Source organism: Perognathus longimembris, chromosome 13 (assembly GCF_023159225.1).
Source record: "Perognathus longimembris pacificus isolate PPM17 chromosome 13, ASM2315922v1, whole genome shotgun sequence".
NCBI classification, from domain to species: Eukaryota; Metazoa; Chordata; class Mammalia; order Rodentia; family Heteromyidae; genus Perognathus; species Perognathus longimembris.
The window spans coordinates 58,128,274-58,146,662 of NC_063173.1; the positions used below are offsets into that span (position 1 = coordinate 58,128,274).

Here is an 18,389-nt window from a genome sequence, read left to right on the forward strand (position 1 = left end):
AGGGGGAAAAAGGGGGTGGGGGACTTGGCTTACGCGACTAAGTTAAAAGATTTTTGAGATGAGAGATTATCCTGGATTATCCGGATGAGCTCATGGAATCACGAGAAGGCTTATGAAAAAGCATGTCAGGACCAGAGTAAGAGTAGAAATGTTAGGCTGCTGACTCTGAAGAAGGATGGCGGCTCTGTTGCCAGTGGCTCATGGCTGCAATCTTAGCTACTCAGGAGGCTGAGATCTGAGGATCGCCATTTGAAATCAACCCAGGCAGCAAGACTCTCCTTTCTAGTTAACCACAAAAAACCCAGCAGTGGAGCTGTGACTCAAGGGGTAGAGTGCCAGCCTTTAGTTAAAAGATTAAGGAACAGTTCCCAGTCCCTGAGTTCAAGCCCCAGAACAGGCCAAATAAAGATGCAAGATGGGTCATGAACCAGGTAAGCTACAAAGGCAAGGAAACGATTTCTCCTCTAGCGCCTCCAGAAGGAACACAGCCTCCCAATGACTTTAATTTTAGGATTTACAAAATCCAGAGCTGAAAACCAAAAATTTAAGCCATTAAATTGGAGATAATTTGTTCTAGCAATATTAGAAAACCGATGTAACTGTTAGGAAGTCAGGGATCTTTGTGTATCTTCGTTGTAAGCCACAGAAACTGGCTCAGATTAACGAAAGAAAAAGAACTTGTTCATGGAAATTCAAGTCCTTTGCTGACTGGACAGGGCCCTAGACACATGTGTGGGACCAGGACACAGGCCTGGCAGCTTTGGTGTCCAGCTAGTGGAGATTTCCCAGGCCCCTCAGCTGCACTGGTCTGTTTCAACCTTTCTTCTGACCCTGGACAGGTCCCCTCCAGATTCCAGACCCCAGGAGGAAAGCGTAAATGACCCCTGTCCTTTGGCCAGCAGCAGCCAAGGCACCTGATTTTGAGTCCAACCTAAATACTAAAAGGGGAGCAGCACATGTCCTGTACCCCGCAGCCAGCCCCCCATCACCTCAGCCTTCCTTTCTGGGCTTCAGTGCCCCACATTTGCTAGCCATACTGGACCACCAGATGATCCCCAACACCAGGCACACTCAAGTCTCAGCACTCTCCTACAACTTGTCCTCACCCCCAGAAATGTCTCTAATGTGTGAGCACCTCGCTCCCTAATCAAGTCTCCTGACTGCTATGTGCATGCGCACATTGGTCCTGGAACTTGAACTAAGGGCATGGGAGCTGTCCCTAAACTTGCTGTGCTCAAGGCCGGCACTCTACCACTCGAACCACAGCTCTACTTCCAGGTTTTTGGGTGGTTAATTGGAGGTAAGAGTCTCGTGGTCTTACCTGCCCAGGCTGCCTCTGAACCTGGATCCTCAAATCACCGCCTACTGAGTAGCTAGGATGATAGATCTGAGCCACCAGCTCCCAACTGCCATCTTACATCACGTGGACGCACTGGCAGGGACAGTGAATGTGTCATGTGGCATTTTTGCCTAATGTCCCTTCTCTTACCGTCCTAGGATCAGGCCTTCCCGTCAGTACCTTGCAATCCTTTCTGTCTTAGATTTCGAGCAGACGGTGATCTTCCTGGCCTGTGGGCCGTACACCACGTCTGACAGCATCACCTATGACCCCCTGCTTGACCTGATCGCCCTCATCAACCAGGACCGGCCCGACGTCTGCATCCTGGTAGGCGGTCCCCCGGGACAGCTTTGCACAGGGGGACAGCAGCGGGGAACAGGGGTCAGCCTTAGAAAAGGGTCTTGGTGCTGTCTTAAATTCCTAGGAAAAGTCAGTCTATCCTTTTGTAGGGAATTTTATTTGCATATGTTTGGTTTTGTGCCTGTACCGGAGCTTGAACTCAGGACCTGGGCACTGCCCGTTTGCTTTTTTGCTCAAGGCTGCTATTCTACCACTCAGTCCATACCTCCACTTCTAGCTGATTAATTGGAGATGAGAGTTGCATGGACTTTACTGCCCAAGTTGGCTTCAAACCACAACCCTTAGATCTCATCCTCCCGAGTAGCTGGGATGGCAGGCGTGAGCCACCAGTGCCCGGCTTGTTTTGTAGTTCTCAGTCTGCCTCTCTGGAGAAGATCCGTGATCTATAGACCATCAGTAAATGCAAACTCCCAAATATTTTTTGGTCCCCTTCATTGATTTTATAGTATTCTTGCCTCTCCTTTCTCCCACCGTTATGCTCAAAGTGTTCCTGCAGGCACGATGCTCGACGGCTCCTGCTAGGCGTGGAGGGTCAGTGGTGCAGGCTTTGGGGCCCTCGGTACTGCCTGCAAAGCTCGGTGCTTGTGTCCGGGCAGCTGGCTAGGTGCCCCCTGCCCCCCGGCTGACTCCCCAGGCTCTCCGCCCTGGGTGGAGAACAGTGAGGAGATAGTGTTTGACGGTATTCTCAGAGGCGGGTGATTCTGACGTGTTGCTTTGCTGTTTGTGTCTCTCCCCGCTGGGCTTTGCAGTTCGGTCCTTTCCTGGATGCCAAGCACGAGCAGGTGGAGGTAAGTGCGGGGGGCGGGACACTCGCGTCAGACCAGCCCTCGCTTTTATTTTTCGGCATTTCTCTGCATTTGTAGCAAGCCTAAGTTAAGTGTAGCTAATTAGACATTGTAACTGGATATTTTTTCAGTAAATATTGGGTTTGCTGGCCCGGTTTCCTTAGAGTACAGGGTGAGCTGGAAGCTGGGGAAGGAAATGGAAATATGCCACTTCTTTGTGGCAATTAGCACTAAGGTACAAAGTATAGAAATAAATGCAGTGGGGGAAGAAGCTCAGGGACAGTGCCCAGGCCCTGAGTTCAAGCAAAAGAGAGAGGAAATGAAGGGATGGATGGATGGATGCCGGGGTGCAGGGTGTCCCGGGCCATGGATTTAGACTCTGAAAGTCCTTAGGATGCAGCCATTGCCCCAAGCTGGCAGTTCATCCTGTTGTCCTTTGATGTAACACAAACGACTCAGGAGGCTGGGACCTGAGGATCAAAGCTGGCCTGAACAGACAAATCCAAAACACCTATCTCCAGTTAACCAGAAGGCAGGAAGTGAAGGTATGACTCAAGTAGGGCTGCAGATAAGGGAAAAGGCCAAGAGATAGCATCTACGCTCTGAGTTCAAGCCACATACTGGCACCAAACACACCCACAAACACACAAGCTGGGCACTGGTGGCTCACACCTGTCATCCTAGCTACTCAGGAGGCTGAGATCTGAGGAACATGGTTCAAAGCCAATCAGGGCAGGAAAGTCCATGAGAGTCTTCAATTAACCACCAAAAAAGCTGAAAAAGTGAAGCCGGGGCTCAAGTGGTAGAGTGCTAGCCTCGAACAAAACACTAAGCAGTAGCACCCCAAGATCTGGCGCACGCACACACACCCCTACCCTTCATGAGGCACCACCATAGCTGAGAGCCAGAGCTTCTTCATTTGTACCCTTTTGCCTCTAGTACAAGTGTTTTGGTTTGGGGGGTTTTGTTTTTGTTCTTGTTTTGGGTGAGTTGTGGGGCTTGAACTTAGGACCTGGGCACTGTTCTTGAGCTTTTCTGCTCAAGGCTAGTGCTCTACCACTTTGAGCCACAGCTCTACTTCTAGCTTTCTGATGGTGAGAGGTAAGAGTCTCCATGGACTTTTCTGCCTTGACTGGCTTTGAACTCTAATCCTCAGAAATCAGCCTGAGTAGCCAGGACTACAGGGTGAGCCACCAGTGCCCAGGACAGTGGAAGAGATTTTCTTTTTTTTTTTGCCAGTCCCGGGGCTTGGACTCAGGGCCTGAGCACTGTCCCTGGCTTCTTTTTGCTCAAGGTTAGCACTCTACCACTTGACACGGTGCCACCTCTGGCTGTTTTCTATATATGTGGTGCTGGGGAATCGAACCCAGGGCTTCCTGTATACGAGATGAGCTCTCTTGCCACTGGGCCATATCCCCAGCCCTGGAAGAGATTTTCTAGCTAGCTTCCTTTCTTCCTTCCCTTCTCCCTTTCTTCTTCCCCTTCTCTCTCTCTCTCTCTCTCTCTCTCTCTCTCTCTCTCTCTCTCTCTCTCTCCCTCTCCCTCTCCCTCTCCCTCTCCCTTCTTCCCTCCCCCCCCCCGTGTGTGTCTGTCTCTCTCTCTCCCTCTCCCCCTACCCTCCCTCCCCCCCCCCGTGTGTGTGTGTGTGTGTGTGTGTGTGTGTGTGTGTGTGTGTGTCTCTCTCTCTCCGGGGGCTTGAACTCTGGGCCTGGATACTGTCCCTGAGCTCTTCAGCTCAAGGCTAGTGCTCTACTACTGGAGCCACAGCACCACTTCTGGTTTTCTGGTGGTTAATTAGCGATGAGAGTCTCACGGACTTTCCTGCCTGGCTGGCTTTGAACTTTGATCCTCAGATCTCAGCCTCCTGAGTAGCTAGGATGACAGGCGTGAGCCACCGGCACCTGTCGAGGATTAGTTCTTGCTGTCTAGTCCTAGTTCTCCTGTCCTAGTTCTGCTCATCTCTCCATATCACACGCAAACTCCATAGGTCAGAGTTTGACAGCACCTAAGGGTGAAGGAAGCCATGTGTTGCCCTCTGAGTCCATCTGCCTTCCTCTCTTCCAGAAGTGTCTGCTGACAAGTCCATTCGAAGACGTTTTCAAGCAATGCCTGCGAACAATAATCGAAGGGACGAGAAGGTCAGAATCCCAAACACTAGACAGAACCAGAAGTTTCCTGGGTTCTTCTGGTGCATCCCAGAAAAAACAAAAGCTGCAACAGTTTAAAAGGAATGGAGATTTCTTCCCTTTTCATCCTTTTGATCAGTTAGAACCCTTGAACCTCAAGTGTTTCATACTTGAAAGGCAAAACCACGTGGACGCTCCTTTTCCCTCGCTTACTCTGTCTTCACTGTTGACTTCCTTTTCTCGCTCTTTCTTGTATAAACGAGTCCTCCATGAGCATGTTCCCAGGATGGTTCTCAAACGTGTTTGATGACTGACAACTGTGTCCCAAGAGGTCCAAGCCTCTCTGTGTGAACAGATGTTTTGGGGTGACTCAGTGCTTCTCCGGGTTAGGGAGTGTGCTGGGCGCCCCAGAGGGAGCAGGGATTTTCCTCTGTGTGTGCAGTGCTGAGGCTTGAACTCGGGGTGCCACTCTCGCTTGGCCTTTTCCCTCAACCACTTGGGTCACTGTTCCCCTTTGAACTTCTTGGTTGAATAATTGGTTGAGCGTCTGTCTCGGGGACTGCCCTGCCCAGGGTTGACTTCAAACCGTGATCCTCGACTCCCAGCCTTGGCAGTAGCCAGGATTTCGGGCGTGAGTCACCAGCACCCGGCTGAGGGTGGGGATCTTGGTTCCTTGCCAAGGCCCCGGGAAGGGGCAGGACGAGGTCAGGGCACCATGATGTCAGAGCAGGGCTGTGTGGGAAATGGCCCTTCCAGGAAGCTGACAGACACCTCGGTTCCTGTCCCTTTCCTCCGGTGTCAGAGTGGGAAAGAAAGCAGAGCCGTGGTGATCTCCCGGGGTTCGCCTGCCTGGCGCTGAGCTCGCGAGAATCGCGTATTCCCAGGGCCGGGCTTTTAAAACAAGCCTACAGCAAAGGTGGTTTTGAAACACGATGTATAATCTCCCCCGTTTTGTGCATGGGCACTGATCGTGGGGTTGACGTGTTGCAACTTGCCAGTGTGGTAGGCATCGCGGCCCCGTAGTGAGGGCCCACCTTTCTGCAGAGCTGGGAAACTGAGTTTGTGCCAGTGACAGCCCTCAGGGACGGGCTGAGGCTGCACCCGAGCTGGCCGGTGCCTTCAGCCTGAGGTTGGGTTCTGCTTTGGGCTCCTCACCCGATGTGGTAGTGACTCAGTGGGTGATACAAAACAAAGCACAGTCCCGGCTTTGTTAGCCCGGGGCGGGCACCCAGCACCGCCAGGCACTTTCATCGAGGGCCAGTGTGTGCCACGGGTGAGGCGCTGCCCCACGCTGCCAGAACTGGTACATAAATGGTCCTGGGGGGCGTGTTCCTCCTGTTCCCCAGAGGTCAGAAATGCAGGGCATTGGGCTCGCTTATCAGCCCGCTCCCTGGGCCTGCAGCAGCGGAGGAGGAGCCCGAGACCCTCCCACGAGGATGTGTGAAGTTGTGCAAGGCTGAGCATGTGCATAGTTGGAATTTTCTTCCTCCCCCCTCAGAACCCTGAGCGGAAAGGCTGCTTCCTTGTTAACCATGGCTCTTCCGAAGCAAGCGCTTCCGTCCCCTGCCTGCAGCCAGCTCTGTCTTTACAGGCTTTGGGCCCTTGGGACCTAGAACACAGATTGTCCTACTCAAGTTCCCCTCTCCCCCACCCCCTAGGCCTACCCCACCCTACCCCCACCCCTGGCTTCTGCGGAGGGGGGGCAGGGGGGGCTGGGCACAGGCTTGAGTTCAGGGCCTTTGACGACTTTCTTGAACCTCAGATCTCAGCTAGGATTACAGGTGAGAGCTACCAGCACCTAGCTTCTCTTTGGCTTTTATGATAGATAATTGGAGATGAGTCACGTGGACTTTCCTGCCTAGGCTAGCTTGGAACCTTGACCCTCAGATCTCAGCCTCCTGAGTAACTAGGTCCAGCCTCCTCTCCCATTTTCCTATTATAGTAGCCACCCGGAGCCCAGCCGGTGCTGACCTACGCTGCGGACACGCTGCCTTCTTGCGGGGGAGGGGGGCATCTCCCTGGGGGGCCGCTGTGGGATGCAGGCTCCCTGGCCTCAAGCCTGGCTCTGCACTCGCCTTCTTCCTCTTCTGCAGCTCTGGCTCCCACCTCGTCTTTGTCCCTTCCCTGAGGGACGTGCACCACGAGCCCGTGTATCCACAGCCACCCTTCAGCTTCTCCGATCTGTCTCGAGAGGACAAAAAGGTAACGCGACCCCTCTGCCCATCAGGCAGCCCAGAGTGGGGCCAGCCTGGCCCAGGGCGGTGGGCGGGGGTGGGGGGGGGGGAGGGACGACAGACTGCCTGATTCCTAAACTCCTTTTCCAGGGGGGAAAGATGGTTGTGAGTCCGCTGGGCTCCCTGGCCAGTAGAGACCCCTGACTTGAGAAGGGAAGTCGCCAACAGGTGTGTGCAAATGTTTGCGTCATCCAAATGTCTCCTTTCAGCGAGTGCAGTTCGTGTCGGAGCCCTGCACTCTCAGCATAAATGGGGTGATCTTCGGCCTGACATCCACAGACCTGCTGTTCCACATGGGGGCCGAGGAGATCGGCTGGTAAGAAGCACATTCCGGGCCGGTGAGCAGGGGAGCTGTCTCCCCACATTCTGGGCCTGTTGACGCCAAGTTTCTCCAGGAATGGGATTTGAACTCAGGGCCTGAGCACTGTCCTTGAGCTTTTACTCAAGGCTCGGGCTCTACCCTGGAGGGCTCTCTCTTGCCAGCGCAGTGGGTCTTGGCCCCCAGAGGGGCAGAGGCAGCCCACCTGTGGCATTTCAGCCTGGCGGTTGCTCTTCCTCCCCGCAGGGCAGAGAGGGGAGCTCAGCAAGATGTGTGTGCGCTTTCGGCTGGAGTTTGACACACGGTCGGCCAGCTGTGTGTTACCTGACAATGGGGCAAATGGGATGTTTTCTTACACAGATGGTACCCGCTGAAGTTTTTCTTGTTTTGTTTTGGTTTTTTTTTGGCCAGTCCTGGGGCTTGGACTCAGGGCCTGAGCACTGTCCCTGGCTTCTTTTTGCTCAAGGCTAGCACTCTGCCACTTGAGCCACAGCGCCACTTCTGGCCATTTTCTGTATATGTGGTGCTGGGGAATCGAACCCAGGGCCTCATGTATACGAGGCAAGCTCTCTTGCCACTAGGCCATATCCCCAGCCCCTGTTTTGTTTTGTTTTGTTTTGTTTTTTGATATGGTAGTGAGCCGAGTGCCTGGGTGCTGTCCCTTAGTTTTTTCCACTCAGAGCTGGCGCTCTACTACTTGAGCCACACCTCCACTTCTGGCTTCATGCTGATTACTTAGAGCTGAGAGTCTGGTGGATTCCACAGCCAGGACTGGCTTTGAGTCACCATCCTTAGGTCTCAACGTTGGTCCTCAGATCTCAGCCTCATGCGTCGCTGGGATTACAGACACGACCCACCAGCCCATGGGGTTTTGTTTGTTTGGGGTTTTGTTTTTCTTGATCTGGGGCTCTGCTTCCTTGTAGTGGGGAACACACCAGCTGAGTGGGGGTCTCAACTCCTCCCTGGAGGGAAAGCAAAGCGTGCACCCTATCTCTCGTGCTCCTTCCTTTCCTAGTTCTGCCGGAGCATCAGACAGATTCAGCCGCATCCTCAAGCACATCCTGACACAGAGGAGGTGAGCGGGCCGGCCAGCCGGGAACACAGCGGCGTGGGGTCTCACAGACCTGTGATGGAGCCACCCCCACAAACCTTTGCCCACGTTCTGTCCCCCCATCACCCCCAAGGGCTGGCCCATGAACCTGAACAACCCGGAGGCCCATGGCTGGGAGCCTGTCAGGCGGGCAGGAGGCCCTGAATGGGCCTCCACCAACTGCTTCTCATCCCTGCAGCTACTACCCCCTCTACCCGCCCCCCGAGGACATGCCCATCGACTATGAGCATTTCTACACCTACGCCCAGCTGCCGGTCACCCCGGATGTCCTCGTGGTTCCGTCAGAGCTGCGGTACTTCGTGAAGGTAGGTGTGGACTGGCATCCCGCAGAGCCACCCATGCCCTTGGAGGCCACCAGCACTCTCCCGCCCTGGGCCTGTTGCTGGGTCAGAGGCCTCTGGGTCCCCGCGGGGAGCGTCGTTGCTTTGAGAGGAGAAGTGGGTCTGTGGATGAGGTCCGGCCTGCCATCGGCGTCCCCTGGCTCCAGGGTGCCGTCGGGAAGGCCCGCGGTGACTCGGCGGGCGCGGCCAGGCCGGGCGGCGTGGGGGCGCTTCACAGGTGCCCCTGCCCGCCCTCCCTTGGATTCTCATGCAACCGCCCCCAGACTGCGCTGAGGATACTTTGAAGACACTCCGGGATGGTTCTGGTGTTGCCACCCACAGGGCCTGGCTTGGCCTGGGCTCTGGCCCCTCGCCCACACCACGGTCAGCCTCGTGTCACGTGGTAACTACTTCTTTATATGAGGAAACAAGAAGCAGCTGGGTCAGATGTCACTCCGAGTGGGGGCTGATGGCCATCTGGCCGGCTCAAGCCGGCAGAGACTTCAGGGGAAAAGTTCACATACAGCTGGGAATGTGGCCTAGCGGTAGAGTGCTCGCCTCGTATACAGGAAGCCCTGGGTTCCATTCCCCAGCACCACATATATAGAAAAAGGCCAGAAGTGGCGCTGTGGCTCAAGTGGTAGAGTGCTAGCCTTGAGCAAAAAGAAGCCAAGGACAGTGCTCAGGCCCTGAGTTCAAGACCCAGGACTGGCAAAAGTTTACATACACCAGGCACTGGTGGCTCAAGCCTATAATCCCAGCTACTCAGGAAGCCTGAGGATTGGGGTTCAAAGCCAGGGCAGAAAAGTCCTCGGAGACTCTTATATCCAAGAACCGAAGGCACTGTGTTTCAAAGTGGTCGAGTGCTAACCTTGAGCCACAGCTCAGGGACAGCACCTACGCCCTGAGTTCAAGCCCCATGACCAGCCAAAAAAGAAAAAAGTACGCCTCCTACGCTGCACCTGGGTTTGCTCGCCTTGGCTTCTGTTTCCTGCAAGCCCTCTGGAGTCAGACCCCAGTTGGCTGGGGGCCTCCACACCCCACCTCCTGCTTTCTTCCCCAGGACATCCTTGGCTGTGTCTGCGTGAACCCCGGCCGCCTCACCAAAGGGCAGGTGGGTGGCACCTTCGGCCGCCTCTACCTCCGGAGAAAGCCGATGGACTGGGAGAAGCGGCGGGGTCTGAGCATCGCCGCGCAGGTCGTGAGGATCTGAGCGCCCCGGCCTCCCGTCGCCCGCGAGCAGGCACGGCCCTCTCCTGACGCCGGACCTCCGGGGCCCCCACCCGGGCGGCCGGCTCAGACTCCTCCCCAGAAGGGATGTGGGTATCCAGGAGAGCCGGCTAAGGGGACAGCACGCCCACCACAGGAGGGCAGGCTTTGTGCTGTCTCCGTGTGAATCAAGTGCACAAACCACCTGGGGAGAAATAAAAATCAACTGAGTGGAACTGTGTGTGTCAGGGGTGTGTGCTGGTTCTGGGGTTTGCACTCAGGGCCAGAGTGTTCTCTCTTCACTTTTCCCCCTCCAGGCTGATGCTCTACCATTTGAGCCACAGCTCCACTTCTGCCTTTTTGCCAGTTAGCCAGAAATAAGAGTCTCTGTGAGACCTTTCTTCCCAGGCTGACTTTGAACTTTGGTCCTCAAATCTCAGGTTCCGCAGCGCAGGCAGGAAAGTCCATGAGATGCTTTTCTCCGAGTAATTACCAGAAAACGCAGTGGCCCTGTGGCTCAGAGTGGTAGAGTGCTAGCCTTGAGCAGAAAAGCCTAAGGACAGGGCCCAAGGCCAACCAAACCAAAATCAGCTTCCCGAGGTAGTTAAGATGACAGAGCGAGCCGCCAGCACCCAGTTTGAGTATAGCTTCTGCGTTTACTCTTTCTTCTACTTTCTTCTTCCTGGGAGTAGCCAAAGAATGTAAGACTGTCCTGTATGCAGGGAACCAGTGTCCCGCCACTCTGGGTTCCATCCAGCCCCGCCTCGCCCCCCAGGCCTCCCCTGGCCCAGGCCCCTCCTCCGGGCAGGCTTTGGGGCTTGGCACCTGGGGTTTCTGCCCCAGGCCGGCTGGCAGGCTGTCCCGCCTTGCAGGTCAGAGCTCAAACTGGAAACCCCAGCCTGGAGAACTGGGGAGTCGGTGAGGAGCAGCGGCTCGTGCCTGTGTGCTGACTCAGAGATAAATAGGTCACCTGAAGGCAGCCTCTCCCCACCTGCTGTTGGAGGAGGAAGCGGCAGCTCGCGCGCCCACGCAGGCCCCCGCGGCCCCGCTCAGCCCAGGCCCCCCTCCCTCCCTCACTGGATAGAAGCGAGCGCTGAGCGCCCTGGCCCGCGCCTGTCATCCTAGCTCCTCAGGAGGCCGTGACCATAGGAGGATCGGGGTTGAAAGACAAATCAGAGGCTCTTACCGCCATTTAGCAAAAAGCTGGACGATCTGTGGTTCAAGTGGTAGAGTGCCAGCCTTGCGTGAAGAAGCCAAAAAAAGAGGGCAAGGCCTTGAGATCCAAGTTCTAATCCCAACACAGGAAAAAACAAAAACACAACCTTTAACTCCCGTTTCTCTCCCAGGTTAGCAGTGCTCTGGGCCCAGGCCCCTCCCCTTCACCCCACTGAATCTCATCTGCCAGCACCCCAGTGCTCCCCGCCGTGGGAACCAGGCCTGCGGAGATTCAACAAGGCCCGGGCCGGGGCTGCAGCTGTGGCACTCAGGACCCCGTTGCAGCAGGTGGCACTCTTCATGCTGCTTCGGAGCAGAGACCCCTTTCCTCCTGGAGGTCGGGGTGGGATGGGAGGGTGGGCCGAGGAGGGGAGGGAAGAGAAAGACGCGGTCTGTCACTAAGCATGAATGGGAATGGCCGTTGCCTAGTAACCGGTTGTGTGACAGCTGGAACTGATCTGGGCGGGCTGAGCTGGGGCTTCAGGCTGCAAAAGGAGTCTGCGTGTGAACCCCCAGCGCAGACGGGGCTGGCAGGCGTGATTCTCTGCCACCAGATGGTTCTTTTTTGTTCTGATGAGGACGTCAGGGCTGGGCGCCTGCCAGCTGACTCTCCCTCGGCCCTGCCGCGGCCATGTCAGGTTTCCTGCCGTATCTGTCCTCCACAGGGCCCCGGGCTCGGCATGGGGCCTCGGGGAGGGAATCGGACGAGGGAGGGTGACGGCCAGCGGGGCCCCAGCTGCTTCGCCCACCCTCTCTTCGTGGCGTCTCCCCAAGATCTGGTCCTGCTGTGCCCCCGACTCATGAGGCCAAGAGGGGCTGCGTCTTGCGTCTCACCCGGGGTTTTCCCACACACACCCCCCGTCCCCAGGGAGCCCGCACCTTGACCCTTGCCTTAGGGGCAGCCCTGGAGCCTGGGCCCCCCCTGCCAAGGGGAACAGAAGCCCCTCGCCCCTTGGAGCTGTTGCTGTGGGAACTAAGTGGGTGTCAGGAGCAAAGCTGTGAAATTATAGAGTTCTGAGGTGCACCCAAGGGTGAGAAGGCCCGCACTGGACTGTGCCACTGACCCTCCGGCCCCTCCATCCCGCCCGGCCCCCTGCACCCTCGAGCCTGGCATTTTCCTTCCCTTGACCCCCGCTGGCCCCGCCCCGCCCCGCCCCGACGCTTCCCCTAGTGCTGAGCACCACTTCCTTTCACCTGACCCCAGGCCTGGCTCCGGCTGGGGGACACCTGAGACCCCCCACCATCCCCACACACAACTCCAGACGCACACACCTGAGTGCCACCCGCCCACCGTCCGCACACACGTGGCCTCTCCCTCCCTCCCGGCTGGAGCCTCTAACGTGGCCTCAGAGATTTTTGGCTGACTGGAGCAAGAGGCGACATTTTCAGCGAGGCCACCCCGTGCAGAACGCCAGCCAGGCTGCTCCACTCCCGTCCGGCTGGAGATGGAAGGATCGTCCGAAAAAAATAAAGCACTAAGAGAGCCGAAGGCGTAGGCCCAGAGGTCCAATGTGCAAGCCTATAACCTCAGCGGCTGGGAAGATGGGGATACGAGAATCGGTTCGAGTCCGGCCCCAGCAAAAGCGTGAGACCCTGTCTGGGGTGGGGGCAGGGGACAGCTAAAAGCAAGAAAGACCATAGGCAGGACTTGCTAGGCCAGGCCCCGGATTCCATCACAAATCACCACCAGGAAGCTAGTCCCGCGGCCGAGATCCTGCCAGCCCAGGCAGGAAAGCCTGTGAGACTCTCTCTCCAGTTAACCACCCAGAAGCTGGAAGCGGAGGTGTCAGATCGAGCGCCAGCCTGGAGCAAAAAAAGCCAACCGAGAGCATGATCCTTGAGTTCAAGCCCAAGTACCAGCATCTAAATAAATAGAGGGAGAGAAGGGTGCTGGTGGCTTATACTTGTACTCTTAGCTACTCAGGGGGCTGAGGCTAAGCATGGAGATTTGAATTCAACCCAAGGCAACGAAGTCCCTGACGCTTTTATCTCCTCCCTTGCCTATACCACACAACACACCTCATCTCCTGGCTTCAGTATTAGGTCAGGGATGGGTGAGACATTCTGACCTCAATGACTCCAAGGCATCTGCTAGGACTGATAGAAAGACACAGCGGTGACAGTGGAGCTGTGGCAATAACTTTATCACCATGAGGTAACCTGCTCCCAAATGTGAGCCAAATCAGAGCACAGAGAGAGGGGTCAGCACCAAATTCTAGCACCTAAACTCCATGGAGGCTCATCTCTACTCCCAAACAGAACACAGTCATTCCTTTATCAAGCAAGGTCTTGCTATTAGCTGGCCTCAATCATTTGATCCTCCTAACTCAGACTACCGAGTGCTAGGATTACAGCGTGTTTTATTTATCTTAAAAGAGTTTGAGCTTAATTTTCTGTCCCTTGGATGTCCAAGGTTGAGGACAGCAGAAACAGGGTGACTGTCAGGCACCAGGCAGAGACAACAGCTTAGACAGGAGGAATACATGGACCTGCGGGTGCACTTTGACCTGGGAGACCATCTCATCCTCCCGCGGTGCTTCCAGTAGGCTCTGCGGGGGTCAAGGGCTCAGGTCTACGGGGTTGGGCTGGGGTTGGGCTTAAACTCCACTCCCCTTTCTTCCTGGGCTGCCATGCAAATCAACTCAGCCACCCAATAGGGCCAGACTAAGAGGAGTCCCAGACCAAGACCAGAGCCCAACCTGGGGGTTCGTGGGAGGGGGAGAGGGGTGACGGGGAGAGTGTAAGGGGGGCACCCGGTCTGTTGGGGCCAGTGAGGATGAAACGCAGAACCCAGCTGGGTGCCTAGCCAGGCAGAGGCTGAGATCTGAGGATGGCGGTGTGAAGCCAGCAGAGGCGGGAAAACCCGCGAGACTCTGACCTCCAGTTAACACCAGAAAACCAGAAGTGGCGCTGTCACCCCAAGCAGCAGAGCGCTAGCCTGGAGCAGAAAAGCTCAGCGCCCAGGCCCTGAGTTCAAGCCCCACAACCGACAGACAACAAAGAGAAAGGAGAGAAAGAGAGAGGAAGAGAGAGGGAGAGAGAAAAAACAGCAAAGCGAGGCAGCCACCCCCCCACCCCCGGGGCTTCTGGCCTGCCCGAGCCGCCTGGTGCCCAGGACTGGGCCGGCCGACGCATGCTCAGAAGCCGCAGACCTGGGGAGAGGGAGGGGCGGGCATGATGCCGCCACCACGGAGGGAACTTGGACAGCACTTGTGCTTCGGGTCAATAAGGCAAAGGGTAGGACTGGCCCGGGAGAGGGGGAGGCGGGGGGGGGGGGCAGTGGGTGAGCTCAGCCTTGGCCGGGAGAGCAGTCCCTGGTGGGCAGGCCCCTTTCCCTGCCCTCGGGCGTTCTGATGTTCTGGCTGTGGCCGCTCTTCTGGTGCACCCCGGGAAAGCCCAGGGGCTTGGGGCTGGGCACAGGGCCATTTCCTCATTCCCCGCCTGGTTCCACTCCTCAAACATGGACTCCACCAACTCTAGGCTTCTCCCCGCCCAGGGCCGGCCTGACAGCTGGGGCTCTGCAGCTCTGGAGGGCTGGGGGACAGCTGCTGCCTTTGACCTCGCTGACCCTGGTCACTGGCCACGCCTCCTGCAGGCCCCGCCTGGCCGCCTCTGGCCACTCCCAGGCCTCCCAGATCATCGGCCCCAGGTCTGAAGTACTTTGTTCTGAGAAAGAACCAGAGCCCCCGGGGGCTGAACCAGAGGCTAGAGCCTCAGCCGCCAGCCATGTCAAGGGGAGCCCCAGGCTGGCAGTCCTGTAGAATGTGGCTTTCCACCCCAAGGAAAGCGGGGAGCACACTCGACCGTGTGGCTCACCTCCCGCTGCTCCCCCGACAGAGCGGGGGGGGGGGGGGCACCCCGGCACTGCACTGGGCTAGCCTTGCTATTCCTCATTCCCGGTTGGGGTGGGGTTGGCTCTTTACAAGGCCCACTGTCCCCTAGGGGCTCAAGGTCCCCTTGAATATTTCTAGTAACAGAAGCTGCCTCTGGGGAAGGTCCAGGGTCAAGAGTGGGAGGGCTTGAAGAGCAATTTGTCACGTCCACCCTGGTGTTCTGCTCAAACTCTTTACCCATGTGCATGAATTACTAGGAAAGAAAAGGGGAGGGACACACACGGCTCCCAACTATGTTTTTTTTTTTTGGCCAGTCTTGGGGCTTGAACTCAGAGCCTGAGCACTGTCCCTGGCTTCTTTTTGCTCAAGGCTAGCACTCTACCACTTGAGCCACAGCGCCATTTCTGGCTTTTTCTATATATGTGGTGCTGGGGAATCGAACCCAGGGCTTCCTGTATGCGAGGCAAGCACTCTACCACTAGGCCATATTCCCAGCCTTCCAACTATAATCCTAGCTACTCAGGAGGCTGAGATCTGGGATCCAAGTTCAAAGCCAGCTCGGGCAGCAAAGTCTGTGAAACTCTTATCTCCAATTAACCACCAAAAAGCCAGAAGTAGAGCTGTGGCCCAAGTGGTAGAACACCAGCCTTGAGCAAAAAAGCTCAGGGACAGCACCCAGGCTCTGAGTGTAAGTCCAGAGCAGTGCATGTGCGCATGTACCCCCTGACACACATACATGACAGAAGGCATTACTGTATCCAAAAAGAATATGTGTGCGTGTGTGTATATGTATGTATTCTAATAATTCTAATAGACACAGATTCTTGATATATTTTCCAGTGCACATGAGCTGTTGCCTGCCTTACTTCTTTAGTAATGAGTCTGACTCTTAGTGGCAAGGAACAGAAACCCAACCCCCAAGTTAATTAAGCCAAGAATTGGGCATTAGTGTCTGAAACTTGTAATCCTAGATAGTCTGGAGGCTAAGATCCAAAGGATCATGATTCAAAGCCAGCCCAGGCAGAAACGTCCATGAGATTCCATCTCCAAAATAGCCAGCAAAAAAAAAAAAAGCAGAGCGGGACGCATGGCTCAGGCAGAGTGCCAGCTAAGCAAGCTCCAGTTCTTGTGTTCAAGCCCGGTCCTGTCTAAATAAACGAGTTAGGCCAAAATGAGAATCCATTGGCGCCTATAGTAGAAACTGCTTCAGTCGTGGCTTTATTCCAACATACGCACAGTGTCATTGCGATCCGTTCCTTGGCTCGCCTTTCTCGGTGTCATCCTTACTTATTCCTAGGCAGACACCACCCTCAGGAACTGAAGTGACTGGAGTTTGGAATTTGTAAGCCTCAGGCTGATGTCTACTGTCCTCTTACCACCCCACAGCTTGGACTGGCCAAGCGCAGGCCTCGGTGCCATCTTTAATCACACTGGAGATGCTGGTAAGTTGAGGGGAAGCCTGTAGCACAAGAGGGGCGGAGGCCGAGGAGGGAGAAAGAGCTGGTCCTCTGCCCTCTTGGACTGACCCCATCCTGGGCTCGGGCCTAGTCAACATCTCATTTCTGATCACAGCCTGCATTTTTTTTCCACAGTACTTCTGGCCTTCGTCTGCTCCTCCTAAATACCGTTCCCCTTCTCCGCCAGGCAAACTCCGACTCACCATTACTACCCTGCTCATTTTCCCCTCCAGGGCCTTCTCACTCTCCCAAGCTCACTTCTGAGGAGACGACTGAGACCCCGCTGCAGCGCTGGGGGCCCCACGGGGCACCCCGAGCTCAGACGTGGTTGCTAATGTCACCAGAATGATCTGTTCCCTGAGCAGCTGGACCCAGCTTGACTCCCCCTCCCTCCCTTCCTTCTTTCTTTCTCTCCTTCCTTCCTTCCTTCCTTTTTGATTTACGTGCTGGTGCTGGGGTTTGAACTCAGGGCCTGGGTGCTGTCCTGGGCTACTTCTGCTCAAGGCTAGGAGTCACCGGCCATCCTGCCTGGGCTGGCTTGGGATTGTGATCCTCGGATCTCAGCCTCCCGAGCAGCCAGGATTCCAGGGCTGCACCACCAGCGCTGGGCTCTGGCTGGGTCTCTTCTAGTCCTGCACAGCTCCAGGGGCAGGGAGAGATGCAGACATGGAGAGACACAGAGAAGATGCAAGGGGGCTTTTCAGAACGCCAAGGTGCCTCCGAGGCGTGGGAAGCACGCCCGACCAAGACGGCCTCTGCTGACCCCACAATTCATTCCGTTGGCCCCGTGACAGCCGCGGCCCGGACGCCCCGGCGGCCTCCAGGAGGAAGTGCTTGGGCCGTCCCCAGCGAGGACCGTGCTGTCTCCACTTTGGAAACCCCCGTGGCACCGGGCTGAAGGCCAAAATTGGGACCTGAAGGAAAGTCCCCCAGCCAGCTAGGCCCTGTCACCCATCTCTCCAGGGGGGGTCAGAAGCAGAGGTTGGGGACAGGGGGCAAATCCCAGGGCAAGGGCTCCGGTCAGATCCCAGCCATGCGCCGCCAAGGGCTCTGAATGGGGACGAAGTGGGAAGAGAGCAGGGCTGGAGTTGGCAGGAGTCCTGGAGAGGAAGGAAACAAGAAACAATCAAGGAAAACTCCAGGCCAGGCCCGGGGTGGGCTCAGGCCAGGGACCCTGCAGGCTGAATGTCCGAGGCTTCCCACGGGCAGGCAGAGACTGGAGACGCCTGTTTCTCCTCAGTGCTTCTCCTCAACGCCTCCTGCACTTACAGCCCCGTTGCCCTTCCTGTCACTCAGCTCCTGAATCTCTGGCCACCCTTCAGCTGGGGCCCTCGTGGGTCACGCCTGTAATTCCAGCGACTCAGGCAGCTGAGATCTGAGGATTTCACCATCCAAAGCCAGCCTGGAGTCGGCTCTGGTGGCTCACGCCTGGAATCCTAGCTACCCAGGAGGCCAAGACCTGAGGATCAGGGTTCGAAGCCAGCCCAAGCGGGAAAGTCCGTGAGACTCCTCTCTTCAATTAACCACCACAAAAACCCCCAGAAGTGGAGCTGTGGCTCAAGTAGTAGAGTGCTAACCTTGAGCACAGAAGCTCAGGAACAGTGCCCAGGCCCTGAGTTCAAGCCCAGTACCACTCCCCCCCCCCCCCCCCCCGCCCCACCCCACCCCCACGCCTCACACACGTCCCAGGACCCTAGATCCCCGGAGGTGAAGGGCAGGCTCCAGCCTGGTGGAGGAAGACTTCCCTTTGGCCTCTTGGTTTGCTCCTGCCTGGGGGAGGGGGCTCCCAGCTGTCCTTGGGGACCTCTAGCTCATCGGGAGGGCTACGGAGGGAGATTTCCAGGAAGAAGCAGCCGGGAGGGGAAGGAAGGGTTGAGTCAGTCCCTGAGTGGCCATCAGAGGGGGGGAGGTGATTGTGGGGGGGGGAAGGGGAGCTGCTGAGCAGATCCTGGAGGGAGGGAGTCTCTGGTGTCACAGTGTGCACATGTGCGTGCTTGCCTCTGTGTGTGTGTGTGTGTGCTTGCGTGTGTTTGCATGTGTGTGTATACTGGGGCTTATAACTCATGGCCTTGTGCTTTTGC

General features: G+C 56.5%; 1 protein-coding gene across 1 annotated transcript in view; it reads left to right on the plus strand.

The window, feature by feature from the left end:
* The window catches only part of Pola2 (DNA polymerase alpha 2, accessory subunit), a 30,319-nt gene extending 20,289 nt beyond the window's left edge, over nucleotides 1-10,030 (plus strand). Inside the window, exons 11-18 of the mRNA XM_048360736.1 lie at nucleotides 1,542-1,666; nucleotides 2,449-2,487; nucleotides 4,549-4,622; nucleotides 6,704-6,812; nucleotides 7,054-7,160; nucleotides 8,179-8,238; nucleotides 8,453-8,579; nucleotides 9,658-10,030. Of these exons, the coding sequence (XP_048216693.1) occupies nucleotides 1,542-1,666; nucleotides 2,449-2,487; nucleotides 4,549-4,622; nucleotides 6,704-6,812; nucleotides 7,054-7,160; nucleotides 8,179-8,238; nucleotides 8,453-8,579; nucleotides 9,658-9,807 (791 nt within the window). The 3' untranslated portion in view covers nucleotides 9,808-10,030. The remainder of the gene's footprint in view (nucleotides 1-1,541; nucleotides 1,667-2,448; nucleotides 2,488-4,548; nucleotides 4,623-6,703; nucleotides 6,813-7,053; nucleotides 7,161-8,178; nucleotides 8,239-8,452; nucleotides 8,580-9,657) is intronic.
* The last annotated feature ends 8,359 nt before the right edge of the window (nucleotides 10,031-18,389 follow it).